Source organism: Lepidochelys olivacea (assembly GCF_965140295.1).
Source record: "Lepidochelys olivacea isolate rLepOli2 genome assembly, chromosome: 8".
NCBI classification, from domain to species: domain Eukaryota; kingdom Metazoa; phylum Chordata; order Testudines; family Cheloniidae; genus Lepidochelys; species Lepidochelys olivacea.
In genome coordinates, this window is record NC_140418.1 from 102124284 (window position 1) to 102142763 (window position 18480).

Below are 18480 nucleotides of genomic sequence, written 5' to 3' on the forward strand. Positions count from 1 at the left end.
CTAAACCTAAAAGCAAGTTCAACTTTGCTGTATCTGAAATAGTGCCTTTAAAGCTCTAAGGAGAAAAATACAACTCTTAAGTGGAAAAATGAATCACAAGTGTCTCACCTACAGCCAATAATGGCGTTCTATTGAGGAAGCCAGATTTATGAGGCATCTAAGACTCAACAGGCTGCGCAGGGGGCCGACACACTTTGAGAAGACCAAGTGCCATTGAAAAGAATTATGGGGGAACTCAGACAGTGAAAGGACATCCATACCTGTTCAATGGTGAAAAGTTTCTTGAGAGCACAGAGATGCTACAGGAGCTTGCAGTGCCTTGGCACCAAAGAGAGCAGCTGATGGCTGAATAAAGCTGGGGGCGGGGGGAGAAGGGAAAGAAATACGAGCCCTTTTATAGCAGTTGTAGACCAGAAACAGCTTTTCTGATCCATGTGCCAACACTGATAGGTCCTTTTTCTTTTACAGACGGATCAGATGAATTATCACTGCATGATCAGATAACATTATATACATATCAGAGAGAAGGAGAAAAGCCATGTTTTCAAATACTATATGCTCCCCAATCTTAACCTGGGTTGAGTAGGGTCTCTGGGGCCTCGTTTTCTGACCTTGGAACCTGTGTGTTATATAGGAATATATCCTTAATTTGTCATTTTTCATGGCAGATCATAAATGTAAGCCAGGAACTTGGATGAAGCCACACAGCAAAATGTATTGGAGGAACTACTCAAATTCTTTATACAGAATGCCGCTACATGGAAAAGACACATTGATATATTACTTTCTATTTTTTTATTGAATTTAATTTTAATTATGTCTCATCTTGAATAAAACCAAGTGCCACATTAATGGCATCTTCAATAAACAGAAGGACAAGATTACTCAAATTGTACAGACAATGCACAATTTACTCCAAATTCAATACTGCCAACATTTTTTGTTTTTAAAACAGTGTTTTTTAAAACTTATTCCTAAGTAACTGTTACTTATTTGGCTTCAGCTCTTAAATACATAGTAAGGTATATGATGAGAGGAAACAGAATCTATTCTTATCAGAACTCTTAAAAGCCAGTATTATTAGACCACCACCAAAATAAATATTTGCATCTTCAGACAGATTTCTTCAATCTGCCTACAAAAGTGTTTGAGTCTTGATTTCAGCTTTTATATCAGAACTGTAGTTCCATTTCATCCTGTCTTAGGTCAGCACATTTAGACATGGAAAACAGTTTCAGTAGTTTTGAAAAGGGGAGGAATTAATCAGGTGAAAGCATTTAAAGGATTTTGTGAAAATCTTCCAAATTCTCAGGAACAAGGCATGGTCCATATTTTCTGTGTTACTAAGCTTTATATTATTTGTGCTCAATAGTCTGACTTTAAACATCCAATGTGTTGGGAAAAAAATCTCTTTTAGCAGTGGCTATGTTCCATTGCATATTAAAAACTCTGAACTCGCAGTCTTATAAGCCTCAGTAAAGTAAACAGAGTTTCATGCAAGAGTTGGCCTGAGCAGATCCGAATGCAGGATCAGGACTAAAGTAGTCGTAATTAAATCAAAACTATTATTAACTCACTTGTGACTTCCCCAAGTAGGATTTCAAGACGAGCTGAAGCCCAAAAATTCAAGACCATTTTTCCCTATACATCACAACATGTTAGAGTATCACATCTAATTATAGCAGCAGCTGATGTAGCAAAAATAATAATGGATAACGCCAAAAAAAAAAAAAAAAAAAAAAAAAGAAAAAGTTAAAATACTCATCCTCAGGTTTCAGGATGTCCTTTAATGAAAGTTTTGGGACTTGAGGAATGCAGGATTGAACCCCTATAGGTCTAGGAGCATTAAAGCTTGTGGAAAAAATGGTATTTAACAAAAGAAAGTCATAACTATATTACAACTGCACAGTACTTAAATACAGGATGGCTTGTTTCAACCAGTCACTTGTTAATTCCAACTATTACTGCTGACAACTGCACTGCACTAATGCAAGATAATGCCATAAAGCATGAACTAATTTGTTTAAGGGAATGAAACATTTAAAAAAATTCAAACTGGTCAAACGAAGTGCAATAATTAAAAAAACTTTTTAAAACAAACTATTAAAATTATACAATTTTAGAGAAACTACAAGTTTAACCATAAAAATCTCTTTCCCTATATAACAAACCTTAAAGTATTCAACAATACAATCAATAATCAATAATACAGAAATGCCCTTTCATTTGTTACAAAAACAGAAACTGTTAAAAGAATAGTTTTACTACACATCTGTTTGGAGGTTTGTCACTGTCTAATTACTTCATTGTACTTAAGAGCATAATTACCATCACAAAGTGAGTGCTTAGACACTAAACTAACTCTGCAATTCTATTCTTAACCCCTGCGTAGTCCTCCTGTGCAAAAGGGGGTACATTTTCTCTAAGTACTCAATAAATTACAACACATGCTATGCACTCAGAGTCCTAAGAGAGTACCACTTTACCAAAGCACTTTGTACATCTATTGCTTAACAGCTTCACACTGTATTAAATTAGTTAGACGAAAAGTTCTAAAACAAATGCACATGCTAATTTTACAGTTCTGCTTACAGAATTTAGCTGTGGGATAAAAGGACTATCAACTGCATAAAATTTTACTTGGAAAAAGTTTCCTAAGTTTGGTCCAAAAACAGGCTGAGAGTTTTTTGTTTTTTTTTTAAAAAAAAAAAAAGATATGTAGGCTCTGCCACTGAGCATTGCTATTTATGGACTCTTAAAAACAGATTTATGGCAATAAGGGATAAGAAAGGCTGCCCATGAATGGCACAAATTGTAAAAGGATTGATAGTCTCTCCAGATCGATTTTGACTACTATCTTTATTTTGTAAGTAACTGAACTAAGTTAGAAAAGAATCCTGAAATTTATTGTCTACTATAGCCACAATAAATGAATCCATTCCTATTTAAAAACAATTTAATTTTCAATTAATTGCTTTTCCAACTATCTGTGAATACAAGAAACATTTAAAAAAACCTTTAAAATGATTACAAAAGTGTTGAATTTAGTAGCAGCTATTAAAGCAAGATTCAAGCACAATTTCAAGAGAACTTTCAAGAATGGAACTAGCCTTCTTTGTCAAAAATGTTCACAACCTTGCCAAAAACCTGAAAGAGAAACATTTAATTAAAATTATGGAACATTAAATATTCAGCCATTTTCAGTTAGACGACCACACACAGGTATTGATGGTAAATCAGTATTTTTTTAAAATGTACAAGACGTAGTTCATTTTTTTAAAAGACATGTGCATATCAGAATAGAGGTGAGGGAATCTGGCACCAAATCCTATTCAGTCTCTCATCTCCATCTATTTTTGTTTAGGTTATCAACATTATTACATTTTCTTTTTGTGTGGCAGCATGACAGCAAGCCATCTATAGCAGAAAACTCTTCAAAAGGGATTACTACATTTTAAAAAATCTAAACAAAAACAGTTAAAAAAAACAGGCCCCTGTCACAAGCAGATCCAGATAGGTGAGCCCTTGTGGCTTGACTACAAGTGGTCTGTATGTACTGAACTAATTGCAAAATGGAGGGCCAATTTCCCAACCTTTATGATGTGAGGGTAACACCAATAATTAGTAAAAACAGAACTTTTTTCTACTTATAATGTTTAGTTTTTGCATTTCATTCAGCTTCAACAATGAAAAGAGACTAATACATTTAATTTTCGTTTTTAGTTAGTTTCTATTTTACTTTGGTTTTGTATTTCCATGCACTGGCATAAAAACTGCAGTGTTTGGATTGTACGGGAATATTTGTTTGAAGCAAAACTGGTTCCCAGTTGAGGAGGAAAAAAATTCAATTTATGGAAACATTTTGTTAAAGGAGTGCTCTATCTGTATATATGTAAACAATTAGTTAATAGTCAAGGTGGCAGTAGACAGAGTTTAATGTATATGAAGCATAGTTCCTGGGTTTTGTAGAAGAAATAAAACTTCCGGTTGTGTGCACTGCAAATGTCTTCCTTCACATGCTATTTACATCAGTTCTTAACACATTTTATTTGGTTTTAGGTTTCATAAAAAATATATTTTTACAAATTCTAAATTCTGGGCAAAATTTGACGAGACATAGTCCATTTCAATTAGAGATGTAGCCAAACATACACCCAGCTTTCAACCATCCTTCAACTTTAGGTAAGTGAATCATGATCCACCCTTGCTCCCCAGAACTCTCTTGGAAGAGTAGATGGAAAAATCTACATTATGATCCAGTCTGGTGACTGGTCTGGGATTGCACAATAGCTTGTTTCACTGGGTCTCAGTGTTAAGAACTAGAGCTTGGTTCCTTGGTCCTGAACGCGCAAAGGTTAATAGCATTGTGATGCAATGCATTCAGCCCCAGGGTGAATAGGAAGCACATCATAACCCCAGTTGACTTCCTACATGGAGCCCTCTCTAGCCCTCCTATCTTCCTGTGATAAGGCAGCTTTTGAGAAGCAGGAAAAGGAGGTGATTAAAGGTGATAAATGGGGAGCTCTTGTAAGAGCCCTACCACTAAAAAGAAAAAATTATTGTATTTGACATTTCATAGGCAGACCAAAAAGACGAAGACTATATGTAAGGGATGGAGAGAAGGGATATCACTGACTCTACATCTCAGAAGAAGGGATCCAAAAATATATACCATGTTATTGTAAGCCCAACAATTTATTTGTCCTTGAAACTTACTTCATCAACAGATTTAGAGGCATCCACTTTCCTGACTTTTCCCATTTTCTCATATTGGTCTATTATGGGCTTAGTTGACTGCAGGTATGTGTGAAGTCTGTAAGACAGAAAAAGATGTCTCACATCATACAAAGAAAACAAGAAACATAACTATGAAAACTTCTGGGTACAGTACCTCTTTTCTAGACTCTCTCGGTTGTCATCACTCCTACCACTGCTCTTTCCTCTTTCAAGGCAGCGGCCAATACATATCTACCAACAAACACAGAATGAACTCTTAAAAGCATGTGACCATTATCTTTCTATATCTGAAGAAAGACTCAATAACAAACCTTTGTCCTTTGTTCAATAGGCCTAGTTCATTAATGTGAAAACCGATTTGAGGGCGAGTGAACCTGCGCGCACATAGTTCAGTGCATATATTTTACAAAAGATTAGCTAGATCTAGACAGTATTATGAATTAGTTTTTGATTCACTTGCCTTTTTAATTGTGGCTTGGGAAATGGGGGGAGGAGGGGCGGGAGGTGATGGCTTACAGTTTCAAGAGTGACTAATGATTTTGGGTGCCCAATCTGAGACACTAAGATTGAATACCTAAACTTTCAGAGAGCAGATGCTCAGCGCTGTTTGAAAATCAGACTCTTTAATTGTCAAGTTTAGCCACTAAAAGTGAATATATTAAAAAAAAAATCCATTAGTCTCTTTTGAAAATACAAGCCTATAACATTTAAGGTACACATACTAAATGTTAACTTACTAGGTCTGAATGACAAGCGTCTTAATTTTTGCTCAGTCAGTATCACTGTATTTATTAAATTATTCTGATCTGTAATATATATATATTGTTCACAAAGTATAACTGGTTAATAGTTACTAAATACATATAAAGTTATGGTTACATTCTAATGTTAAATGAATAATCTTGATAATACATGGCAAATTTTTTATATATGTCAAGGTGCAAGAGAGGGATCTTTTAAAACAATTTTTCATATGGAATACATCGCTGATTTAATTTAAATAAAGTAAAAGGCCATTCAGATATTATTGTAGATTATTAGAACTAGTCAGACAAATTTGATCAAGAACTTTTGGGGAGGGGAAGAAATTATCTTTTTTTCAAAAATGAAAGTTTTCATTTAGTTCCCCCCCCCCCCCCAATTTTTCTGATAGAAATTTCTGATGAAACAATTTAGCTTGTTTGTTCTTTATCATGTTTTTTTCAGCTGGTCATCTTTTGAATTCCCAAGTTTGACTGATCAGTTTAACTATGAGATTTTTTTCCAAAATTGAACATGTGCAATTTTAAAATTTGAAAAAAAAGAAAAAAAAAAAGGAAAAAGTAGATTTTTTAATTAAAAAAAAAGTTCCCCAGAAGGTCAATCTACCTACCATTTTAAATGTTTCAGTTTCTGACTAGCTCTAACGGTTACATCTCACTTCAGTTTGTGGTGTGCATGTGAGGAGCTGGGAGCAAAAGGTACTAGGAGCTGAGAGTGAGAACGCGGACTGTTGGAGGACTGAGGAGTACAAGCACTATCAGACACCAGGAGGAAGGTCCTATGGTGAGAATAAAGAAGGGGTTGGGAGGAAGCCATGGGGAAGTAGCCCGGGGAGTTGTAGCTGTCGCACAGCTGTTCCAGGAAGCACTTTAGACAGCTGCATTCCACAGTGCCCTGGGCTGGAACCCGGAGCAGAGGGTGGACCCGGGCTCCTCCAAAACCTCCCAACTCCTGGTCAGACACAGGAGGAGCTGACCTGGACTGTGGGTTCACGAAAATGGCCAAACTGAGGGCTGCCGTGAAGCTCCAAGGCGAGCAAATCCACCAATAATCCACCAAGACAGAGGAGGAACTTTGTCACAAGATATGTGACACAATCCTTTTGATTTCAAAGGGTTCTTAAGGAAAAACTAAATTGTTCAGAATTGTTGTTCAATATAATTTCTTAACGCAACTGGACATTTGCTATTCTGAAGAACACAGTAATAGCAATACCTAGATCTAAAACCAATTTACAAAGGTTAGATTATTAACCCCATTTTGCACAAGAAGTTTTATAGCTGCCAAGTGAACTACCAAAAATCCTCAGTAGTCATAGCCCCAGGACTTCCTTATGTTGCTAATGCTCATGAATATTAGAAAATTCAGTACCTTCAACACAGTTTTACTGTTCTCGCTATCTGCCTCTCATCATACAACATGGGATAACAGTACACAGCAATGATATTTCAATACCTCATTGTCACAGTCGAAAAACAGAACAAAAGACACGTCTGCCTTTCCATCCATAGTCTTATTCCAGCCTTGAAGATTGTCTTCATTCCTGGGGAATCCATCAATCAAGAATTTGTACTTTTGGACATTGGCAGCCATTGTTTGATCCATAACCTAATAGATAGCACAGTTCAGTTCAATAACTTCTTACACACAAAATAATATATTTGTCTATTAAGTGTTGGTCAGATGTTGACATGATTTACAAACTTTTAACATGAGAGTTTTATTGGACCAATGTCTGTTAGCGAAAGAGAAAAGCTTTGGCGCTGACACAGAGCTCTTCAGGTATGGAAAAAGTATGGGAAAAACCACTGAGGGGAGGGATAACTCAGTGGTTTGAGCATTGGCCTGCTAAGCCCAGGGTTGTGAGTTCAATCCTTGAGAGGGCCATTTAGGGATCTGGGGCAAAAATTGGGGATTGGTCCTGCTTTGAGCAGGGGGTTGGACTAGATGACCTCCTGAGGTCCCTTCCAAACCTGATATTCTATGATTCTATAAAGTAAGGTACTCAGACTTTCAGAGCTGAACACAAAGTGGAACAGATTGTTTCGCATAAGGAGTTAACACATTGTAAGAGACCATTCAAGATGAAGTGGCCAGTTAACACCTCTGCAGTCATAGGACAAAAAAGAGGCAAGGATTAGAAAGGGCCCCAAAGGGTCACACGGGGGCGGGGGAAGGAACCAGCAGCCAGGAAGATGAAGGGGCGGGGCCAGAGCCTCTCCTCTTTGGGCCATGATGCCTGGGACGCTGCCCCGTGCAGCACAGCAGCTGCACAGTCCCAGGCAGTTGCACGCTCCCAGACAGCTGCTGCGCTGCACCAGGCAGCATCTGGAAGTAGCTCCATATGCCAGGGGGAGCCGGGGCAGCAGGAGGACAGAGACCTCTCACAAAATACAATGTGCCCTGAATGTACTTGGTTTTGAATTAGGTTCAGTTAAAAGCTTCAGAGAAAACATAATAAAATGTATCAAGTGCCCTCTTTGTGCTTTATGTAATGAAAGGCATTGCCTCTTGCCTACTGTAAGGACCATAACATAGCCATATGTGATTTTAATGAAAAGCAAGTTTACAACATGCACCCATTGCCTATCATCTTCCTCTTGCTGACTTCAAACGGAGGGAAATGTTTTCTCAGGCTACACCCACTACCTTATTTGCTTGGAAAGGTGAACCATCAAGACAACATTCACTTTTCTTACCCTCTTCAACAAGCTGATAGTAATCTCAACTGGTACGATTGCTCCCTCTTTAATATATTTTTCAATTAGTTCTCCATACTGAGAGCCTGGTCTTTTTCTTTCATCTCGAAGGAGATCGCCTGCAGAAAGGTGGGTGTACCCATATTTCTGAAATACGTATAACAAGTGTTAAGCAGATGAAGACTCCTTTGAGTAAGTACATATCCTAAATTAACTTAGCTGTTAAAATTAATTACATTATCCTATTAATAAAAAGGCAAATTTACAGCCAAAAATAGTCAGTTTGGATAAAAAGCATTCTATTTTCAGCCTCTGTCATGATTTCACAGTATACCCAATATGTGCAGGAAGCCTGGCAGACTGCTGCACCTTGGGTAAAAATTTTCAAAAATGCCTACGTGACTTTTGAAAATGAGATATAGGCTCCTTAGGTCTGGTCAACACTAAAAACTTCGGTTGGTTTAACTACATTGGTCAAGTGTGAGAAAAATCCACATACCTCAAGTGGCTTAGTTAAACTGTAGACAGCCCATGTAGACAGCACTAGATTGAAGCTCAAGCTTCACAGGGGGGTGGATTATCTTTCCCAACGGGAGAACCCGTCCCATGGGTGTAGGTCATGTCTACACTGTGCTGCTGTAGCGCTTTAAGTGTAGACAAGCCCATAGTCACTTAGATACCTTTGAAAATGTTACCCCTTGTAATGAATTAGATGTTTAAAGTAAACCAAAAGACTAAAAGATACATGTTACAGTCCCACCCAAAATACATGGCTATTTAGAAATTCACTGGCAATTTTAGCCAGTAGATCAAATTTTAATTTAGAAAATGAAAAGGAGTCAAAACAGCTGCTTTACTTGGTAAGCTTGAAGGCAGGTTTGTATTTTAAAATAATTACATACCTTTACTGCAGATATGGGACTACTATATGTTTAGACTAAAAGTTCTTTATTTAGAGAGGGAGCATGCTCCAAGCACAGTGCTAGAAGCTAGAAATACCTGCTTTCTACTTCTGACTCTGACATCTTCTGTGGCCTTGGACAAATCACTTATACTCAGCTGTAAAAGCTGTGTGAATAATGGATTTTTTTGGTCTGTTGGCAATTCCAAGAAACTGCTAAAAATAGCTGTGAGCCAAACAAAATGGTTCATTTCATTTGAGCATTTTTTACATTTTTAGTTCTTTTTAAAATAAAAAAAACTTTTAATTGTGAAATTTCCTTTATGTCAAATAAAAAATTGGAGGAGTCCGGTGGCACCTTAAAGACTAACAGGTTTATCTGGGCATAAGCTTCCGTGGGTAAAAAACCACTTCTTCAGATGCATGGAGTGAAAATTACAGATACATGCATAAATATACTGGCACATAAAGAAAAGGGAGTTACCTTACAAATGGAGAATCAGTGATGACAAGGCCAATTCAATCAGGGTGGATGTGGTCCACTCCCAGTAATTGATGAGGAGGTGTCAATACCAAGAGAGGGGAAATTGCTTTTGTAATGAGTCAGTAACAGTCTCTATTCAAGCCCAAATTAATGGTGTTCAGTTTGCAAATGAATTGTAGCTCTGCAGTTTCTCTTTGAAGTCTGTTTTTGAAGTTTTTTTGTTGAAGGATGGCTACTTTTAAATCTGTTATTGAATGTCCAGGGAGACTGAAGTGTTCTCCTACTGGCTTTGTACGTTACCATTCCTGATGTCCGATTTGTGTCCATTTATTCTTTTACATAGAGACTGTCTGGTTTGGCCAATGTACATGGCAGAAGGGCATTGCTGGCACATATTACATTAGTAGATGTGCAGGTGAATGAGACCCGGATGGTGTGGCTCATGTGATTGGGTCCTATGATGGGGACAGAGTAGGCAATAGGGTTTGTTACAGGGATTGGTTCCTGGGTTAGTATTTCTGTGGTGTGGTGTGTAGTTGCTGGTGAGTATTTGCTTCAGGTTGGGGGGCTGTCTGTAAGTGAGGACTGGCCTGCCTCCCAAGGTCTGTGAGAGTGAGGGATTGTTTTCCAGGATAGGTTGTAGATCGTTGATGATGTGCTGGAGAGGTTTCAGCTGGGGGCTGTATGTGATGGCCAGTGGTGTTCTGTTATTCTCCTTGTTGGTCCTCTCCTGTAGTAGGAGACTTCTGGGTACCTGCCTTGCTCTGTCAATCTGTTTCCTCATTTCCCCAGGTGGGTATTGTAATTTTAAGAATGCTTAATAAAGATCTTGTAGGTGTTTGTCTCTGTCTGAGGGATTGGAGAAAATGTGGTTGTATTTTAGGGCTTGGCTGTAGACAATGAATCGTGTGATGTGTCCTGGATGGAAGCTGGAGGCATGTAGGTAAAAATAGCGGTCAGCAGGTTTCCGGTATAGGGTGGTGTTTATGTGACTATCACTTATTTGCATTGTGGTGTCCAGGAAGTGGATCTCTTGTGTGGAGGGTCCAGGCTGAGGTTGATGGTGGCGTGGAAATTGTTGAAATCCAGGTGGAATTCTTCAAGGGTCTCCTTCCTGTGGGTCCATATGATGAAGATATAATCAATGTAGCACAAGTAGAGGAGGGGTGCTAGGGGATGAGAGCTGAGGAAGCGTTGTTCTAAGTCAGCCATAAAAATGTTGGCATACTGTGGGGCCATGTGGGTACCCATAGCAGTGCCGCTGAGTTGAAGGTATAAGTTGTTCCCAAATCTGAAATGGCTGTGGGTGAGGACAAAGTTACAAAGCTCAGCCACCAGGTGTGCTGTGGCCTCATCAGGGATACTTGTAGTCCATCCTGGTGTGGAATATTGGTGTAAAGAGCTTCTATGTCCAAGGTGGCTAGGATTGTGTTTTTAGGAAGATCACCAATCACCGTAGTTTCTTCAGGAAGTCGGTGGTATATGCTTGTGTCTGTAATTTTCACTCCATGCATCTGAAGAAGTGTTTTTTTACCTACCAAAGCTTATGCCCAAATAAATCTGTTAGTCTTTAAGGTGCCACTGGACTCCTCATTGTTTTTGTGGATCCAGACTAACATGGCTACCCCACTGATTAAAAAAACTGGAAACATTTCATTTACAAAATGTCATAACAAAATGTTTTGATTTTTTCTTAGGGGTGTTCTTTTTGTTGTTGACCAAAACAATCTGGCAAAATCAACATGAATTGGCAAAATGTTTTGGTGTGATCCAATCTGCATATTTACCAAAAAATGTTTTGGTCAAAAAATTTCACCCAGCTGTACTCCACAGTTTCCCTATTTGCTAAATGGGGATAACATTACTAACCAAATGCCTAACAGTGTTGTGAGAAGGAGTTAATGTTCGCCAATTGCTTTGGGGATGTAACATACTAAATAGTAGGAACTATATGTATATTAGGTAGTTTTGATGAAGTTGTCCTGGTTTCTTTATTCTTATTTTTCAAAAAAAAAGAAAAAAATCCCTGTTTTGTATGCATTTCAGTTATATGCATACATTGAAACCAGGAAACTGAGCACATATGTTGAGCCGGGTGGCAGTCTCCACGGAGAGTGTCAGGATGTGACACGGGTAATCCATGAGAGAAGCTAGTGTATTCCCCTAGTGCTGATGTGGCAGTCCAGGCTAAGCAGCTAGACTGATGCTATTAGAAATCTCTCAATATACTGTATTCTTTCTATAGAAAGAAATACAGCAGGGAATCTATATGCAAACGTATCATACAGATAGCAGTATTTAGTCTAAACATCTATCACTCTTGTATTTTGTGGTCAATTAAAGCATTTTAAAAACATTAAAATACTCTAACATAAACCCTCACCGAAAAGCACGTGTTAGACCTATGCTTTTCTAAGGCACCCATCACCATAGAATCTAGACACCAGAAGTAAAATACATATGTGCTCATACTGTACAGAGAACAGATTTCAGAGTTCAGAATGATAAATCTCAGCAGGAAAAAGTTAGAAAAGGAGAATTTTTTAGTTGTACTAGTGTCAGTTAACTACAGAAATGTCAAGTACATAAGGTCTTTTTTAAAAGTAAGTTTTTAATATTACATAAAACTTTAACAAGATTACACACAGCTAGTTCTATAAAACAGGTATGAGACACATAACCTAGGAACATACCAAAATTAAATTACAATTCTAAGAATACAAAATAGAGTATGTATGTATATCTTTACTCTAAGCTTTAGTCCGGAAAAAACACCAAAACAAAACAGAGTTTAGGGTTATCCGCTTGGCTGCAGTGATAGCCACAGCAAATTTCAACAAAGGAGCCTGGGCAGAATAGTAATGTGCATACTTCCCTTTTATGGCTGTGATCTTGGGATTTAAAACCTTGGCTACTAAATAAATACAGTAGACATATTATACAACTCACCAAGCAAGCTTAAAAATATTTAGTTGCTTTCCAGCTCTACCCACAGAAGCCTGAAAAGGCAGTTTTGCTATAATCACAATTTAAGAGACGATATAATTACTTAAATCCCCAAAAAACTGCAGACAGCTGGAGAAAAAAATAAAGCATGCAAGATTTTGCCCTAAATGACCATGGAGAGAAACTCTAGCTACATTCTCTATTACCTTACTGTATTTTTGTTCAAATGGGCAGTGCATTTAGATATGCTTATTTAATTGTAAATCTACATATTAACTATGAACTGCAGAAGCCATAAACCAGAGTAAAGCTTTTTATAAGCAAGAAGTTTTACTGTCCAGAACCCAAAATTAACATGTAGCTCTTCTTGCTACAATTAAAGAATTATGATATTTTTAACATTAAGTTAAACATTAAGGAGAAAAGAGGAAGACAAAATAATCCCCTTGGTTTCATGGGATTACAGCACCATTTAATTTTCCTCAGCATTTTTTCTTTTCATGCAAGAAGAAATACTGACTCAATCTTTGGAATTCTCTTTACAACAGCAAACTAAAATAGTTTTAAATAGATGAAAAGGAAAGAGAGAGACAGAAGTATTTTAAAGTGAACTTGTTAAATAGGGATGTTTCTAATTACATTAAATTCTAATTTGGAATGCTTTTCAGAATGGATTAGTTGAGCTACATAACAGACAGCCTGCTCCTCCAGAATTTGTTAAATTTTCAAACACCTTCCAGCTTTCTCCCATGCTGCCTCTCATGCTTGGGAGCAGCTCCCTGCAAACATCCATAAAGCTACCTCATTATCCTTCTTCTAACTCTCCTTCACTGAGATGTCTATGGAAAACTTATAAGTCTGCTAACACAACTGCCTATGATGCTGTCTCATTGTTTCATTGTATCTCCGTTTCACTGTTTCCATCTGTTGTCTATTGTCTTATACTTAGATTGTAATCTATTTGGAGCAGGGACCATCTTGTTGTTCTATTTGTACAGCACCTAGCACATCCATGGGGTCCTGATCCATGATTGAGGCACGTAGGTGCTTTGGTAACGCAAATAATAAATTATAGTAACTCAATGGCAAAACTTCCATTTGTTGACTTTGATGAGATCAAAATCCAAAGGAAACACTTAGTTTTAAATCTTGTAAATAAATGTGACAAAGAATCTGGATTTCCAATCTTTAAATAGAAGATTGCTGAGAAATGATACTCAGCTTCATGAAGACAGGCAGCAACCGGTTATCTCTTTATGGCTCTCAGAGGAGTGCTCCCTCTTGTCTCATACAAGGCAAGCATTTAGAAAATGAACTGGAGCTAAAGAGATTTATTTTCTCTCCCAGAAGCCAGGAAAGGAAATGTCATCGGCAAAACTTGTGTCTTTCGGGGTGTGCGTGTGTGTGTTTTTTTAACACCTCTGAAAGACAAAAGTTAGGCTCTCCTGCCAATAAAGCTAACCCTGTTTGTTGGGGGTAGGAGTCTTTTGGCATTCAATTGCCAGTGTAGACTTAGCCTTAGTTCTTTTTGTTATGTCTCTTCTTCCACGGGTGAAAGTAATTTAAAGGACTTACCTGTACGCAGGGCGGCCGGGCGGGAGGAGAGGCAGTGGCTCTGAGGACCCGGAAGGGGCAGGGCCTCAGGCAGAAGGGGCAGGGCTGGGGCCAGACTCCCCTAGCCAACCCTTCAGCACTGCCTGGCCTGCGCCACCTGGGGCTCCGGCAGTGATTTAAAGGGCCCAGAGCTCCAGCCGCTGCCGGGAGCCCTGGGCCCTTTTAAATCACCGGGCCCCAGAGCAGCTGCCCCTTTTGCCCCCTCCACCCCCGCCCATCAGCAACCCTGCCGGTATGGCCCTTAAAGTGCTGCCGCGGCAATGATTTAACATCAGCTATGTACCAGCCCATACCGGTGGCCACTTTCTTACCAGTATGCCGTACTGGCCCGTACTGGCTTACTTTCATCTCTGCCTACTCCTAAGGATTTCCCCTTCCTAGGTTTAATACTAGCAAAGTTAACATGTAATACTTTTCTGGTAGTAGATACAATTCAAGCAGCAGTGACTCATTTGACTCCCTCTTCCTCAAGTGGTCTTTATCCAATTACTTTAGGATACCAAACCAAAATGATTTACATTTCTAAGTATGGGGCAGCAGCCACAGAAGCTCCTTCAGCCCAGAGGCTGCATTAATAGCTTGCAATTATATTCCCTCCAGCACTACAAAACTTCCCTATGGTTGAAGCTTGTTTGTTGTGTACCAAGGGCAGGATTTGACCCAAAGTAACAAAAAGGCTTTTTGAAAGTTACTAGCCTTATATCCCACAACTTAATTTAAAAAAAAAAAAACAAAAACCTGTTTGAGTTAGAGTTCATAATTTATGGTGAAAACCCTATTGTGGCTTAAATATTAAATTAGAGAGACAGTATCCTTTTCTCTCTCTAATATCCTGGGACCAACACAGCTCCAACAACACTTTATGCAATCTTAAATGTCAGTTTTCAGTCTGGACTAAATTTTTATAACGAAGTTATACAGTACGGAAACCTAGGCTATAATGTAACAGTAGAGTACCATTATAGTTTCTCCACCACGCATCACTAGAAAACAGAAACAAAAATGCTAGTGCCAGGACTTGCGGTTTTTCCTTCTGAAGTTTAAGCAATGTGGGCATTGTTATGGTTCTTAGTCATTGCTTTCATGTGGGTGTGGACAAACCTCCATCATTTATGGCACTTATCATGCATGAAATATCCAAGTCTACTCCTAAAAGGCTTTATTTGGAGGCATTTAGCCTTAAATACACCATAACTACCCAACAGAACAGATTTTCATCATCCTGATTTTTAAAGGGGTCTGCTTCTGTATGTAAAGAATTGTCAGCTATTAACCATCAGCTATTCCCCCCCCTCTTCTAAACATCTTTTCCATCTTAAAGTACTGTTAAACTAAAAAGAATTTGAAATATTTAGAAATGTTGTGTGAAATTCTATAATTAAATCATGTAATTAATCTCTTAATGCCAGTTTGAAAATCTTTGATGGCAGAAAAGACAATGATTAATTTATCACAGGACACACATAAAGACTCACTCTGCACAACTTGTGACCTCCATCACATTCAGCTGCTGAGCAAAGTTTCACTTCTATTTTTGCTTATAATATAATCTGATTTTCACAATTTACAGCGTATACTACTGTAAAGCACCATATTTGATTTGAGATTGTTCTGGGCCAATAGATATGGAGGATTTTTCTGAGGCAGGTTGTATGGAATGAAGACAGTTTGGACATGTCATACTTTCTCATTCCCCAGCATTCTGCACTATAAAGTAGTGTTGAAAGTACACAACTCTGATAATCTCAAACCAAGATCTAGAGCACCATCATTGCCAGGAGGCGTTGGAGATGGATCGGCCATGTGCTTCGGATAGAAACTGATTCTATCAGGAGAGCAGCAATAAGATGGACACCTGAAGGCAAGCGAAAACGAGGCTGCCCGAAAACAACATGGCGAAGGAAACCAAGCTGAAAAAATTGGGGCACAGCTAGGGAACCATTGAAAGACTTGCCAGAAACAGACAGAAATGTAGGAGCTTCATCACTGCCCTAAATGCCAGAGGCTTAATAGGAACATGATGATGATGAAAGCACCATATACCTCTGGAATAATAAACCCGTTGTACCTGATATTGCAACCCCCCACAGTATCTTTGAGGGACATTCTCTTAAATTTATTAATGGTTTATGTATGATTGTGTTCCACTCCATGAGGGAGGCTTACCAACAGCTTTTCCAGGCACTACAAACAGTAGGAGGTAATTAAGTCAAGTCATTGAGTGGACCATGGAGGGGACCACAGTTGTGTTAGGTGCTATACAAATACAAGAGATACCTTGGGGAAAGGAGTAAGAAACAGGGGACACGGAAGGTATGCCAACACTACAATAAAAGAGACTGCAGCATGGCCACAGCTGGCTTGAATTAGCTGACTCAGGCTCATGGGACTAAAAATTGCAGTGTAGATATTTGGGCTTGGGCTGAAGCCTGGGCTCTGAAACCCCACAAGGGGGATGGGTCTCAGAGCCTGGACCCAAATGTCTACAGACTACAATTTTAACCCTGCAGCTCAAATCAGGGCTTCTCTATGCTGAAAAAACTGCAACTCCACCACTGTAGTGTTTCAGTGGAGACATCTACTCCAGTGGGAGGGGTTTTCTGATTGAAGTAGGTACTCCACCTCCCTGAGAGGCAGTAGCTGGGGCAAAAGAAGAATTCTCCCATTGATTTAGCACTGTCTATGCTCAGGGGGGTTGGTTTAATTGCATCGCTCAGGGGTGTGTATTTTTCACATCCTTGAGCCATGTAGTTATATTGGCATAATTTCCTAGTGTAGACCAGACCTCAAATGACCCGGGCTCTGAGACTCAGAGCCCAGGGTTTTTTATTGCAGTGTGGATGTATCCAAAGAGGCCCTGGCAGAAAGGTAAGGGGAAATGGGACACACAGGTCCCTGGACTCTGGCAAGCACACCCATCAGCTCTAGCTAGGTCTGTGATTATTGCTAATCGTGAACATCTTCCTGCACAATACCACCCGCACCCCCAGTCTTAACTCTGCCCACGGTACTGTGGAGAACATGCAGACACAGAACTCGACCTACATACACAAGAGTCTAGTAGGTACGTCTGTGCCTTTACCACACCCCCCCCCCTTGCAGAGATGCCCATTTCCCCAGCTTTGCACTGGGGGAGCTAGGGCCCTAGGCTGGGAGTTCAGTCTGGGTGCCCAGAAGGGGAATGTGGGGGCTCCAATGTGCACTGGGAGAAACAGGTGGGTTTCTTTTCAAATACACCAAAAATAGCCTTTTGCACCTTTGACCCAGACTGAGAGCTAGAACTTCCCTAACCGCCTAGAAATAGAAGCCGAACCCCAGGGAGACCATTATAACGGGCCGCCTCCCTGGGGCCCCATGTCCAAGCCCCCGCTCACCCCCGCAGGGCCGCGGAAACGAGACCCCCGCGCGGGCTGAGCCACAAGACTGCCCGTCCCGCCATGCCCCGCGCCGCTTCGCAGGGAAGGTGCCAAGAGCCCCGCGCCGCGTTGCATGCTGGGGGGTGTAGTCCGCTCGCTCTCTGAGGAGGCGGCGGCGGCGGCAAGGGGAGAGGGGGAGTTTGCGGACACTGAGACCCTCCCCGCTGCGCTTCTCACCTCCACGATGCGGGCGCATTGGGTCCCCTTGCCAGCCCCGGGCCCGCCCAGGACGAACACAACCAGCGGCTTCATGAGGAGGCGGAGGCGGCGGCGCGGAGCGGCGGCGGTTCGGAGGCAGCGAGCGCGAGGGCGGAGGCGAGCCGCTACCACCAGCGGGCAGCGACAGAACATGCACGGCCCGCGGGGGCGGGGGGAGCGGGACTGGGAGGGAGGCCAGGCCGCCCAACCGCCACCGGCTGCCACACGCCGGCTGCTGACGTGGGAGGGAAAGTGCTTCCGGGTGCGGGGGCGCGCGGGGCGCTGTCCGCGGCGGGGGCGGGGTGACGTGACACCTGGCGGGCGCGCGGGCGGCACCGGGGCAGCGGGAGCCTGCGGAGAGCGCGGCCCGTGCAGAGGCGGCGGCGCGGGGGGGCCCAAGGCCAATCCTGGCGGGTGTTCAGACACGATCCCTGGGGGAGCAGCGACACAGCCCGCTGCTGAGCTCCCTTCACTGCTCTCGGCCCGCTGCTCGCGGTACCCCTGCGAAAGCCCAAGGTGTAGTGGGTTTCACTCCCGTTTGCACCACAAGACCTAGTCTGCCCCCCTGAGCAGATGTCTGCGGATCTGCTCAGACACGGGGTTCCTCCCCCCCACCCCCCACGCCGCCCACGTGTTCCCAGCCAGCATTGTCCCTTTTTTGAGGTAGCTACTGTAAGGGGACTGTTGCCCCCCTTACTAACAATCAGTGGGGGTGTTTTGGTT

The 18480-nt window shown here is 40.9% G+C and overlaps 1 protein-coding gene across 1 annotated transcript; it reads right to left on the reverse strand.

Moving 5' to 3' along the window:
* Positions 1–2961: 2961 nt before the first annotated feature.
* On the reverse strand, positions 2962–18005 carry CMPK1 (cytidine/uridine monophosphate kinase 1). Its single transcript, XM_084638072.1, has 6 exons — positions 17737–18005; positions 8199–8345; positions 6955–7107; positions 4892–4968; positions 4717–4813; positions 2962–3147 (listed from the first exon to the last, which is right to left on the reverse strand). Exons 1-6 carry the CDS (start codon positions 17908–17910, stop codon positions 3106–3108), a joined length of 690 nt encoding a protein of 229 aa, XP_084494198.1. The 5' UTR covers positions 17911–18005; the 3' UTR covers positions 2962–3105.
* Between the last annotated feature and the right edge of the window lie 475 nt (positions 18006–18480).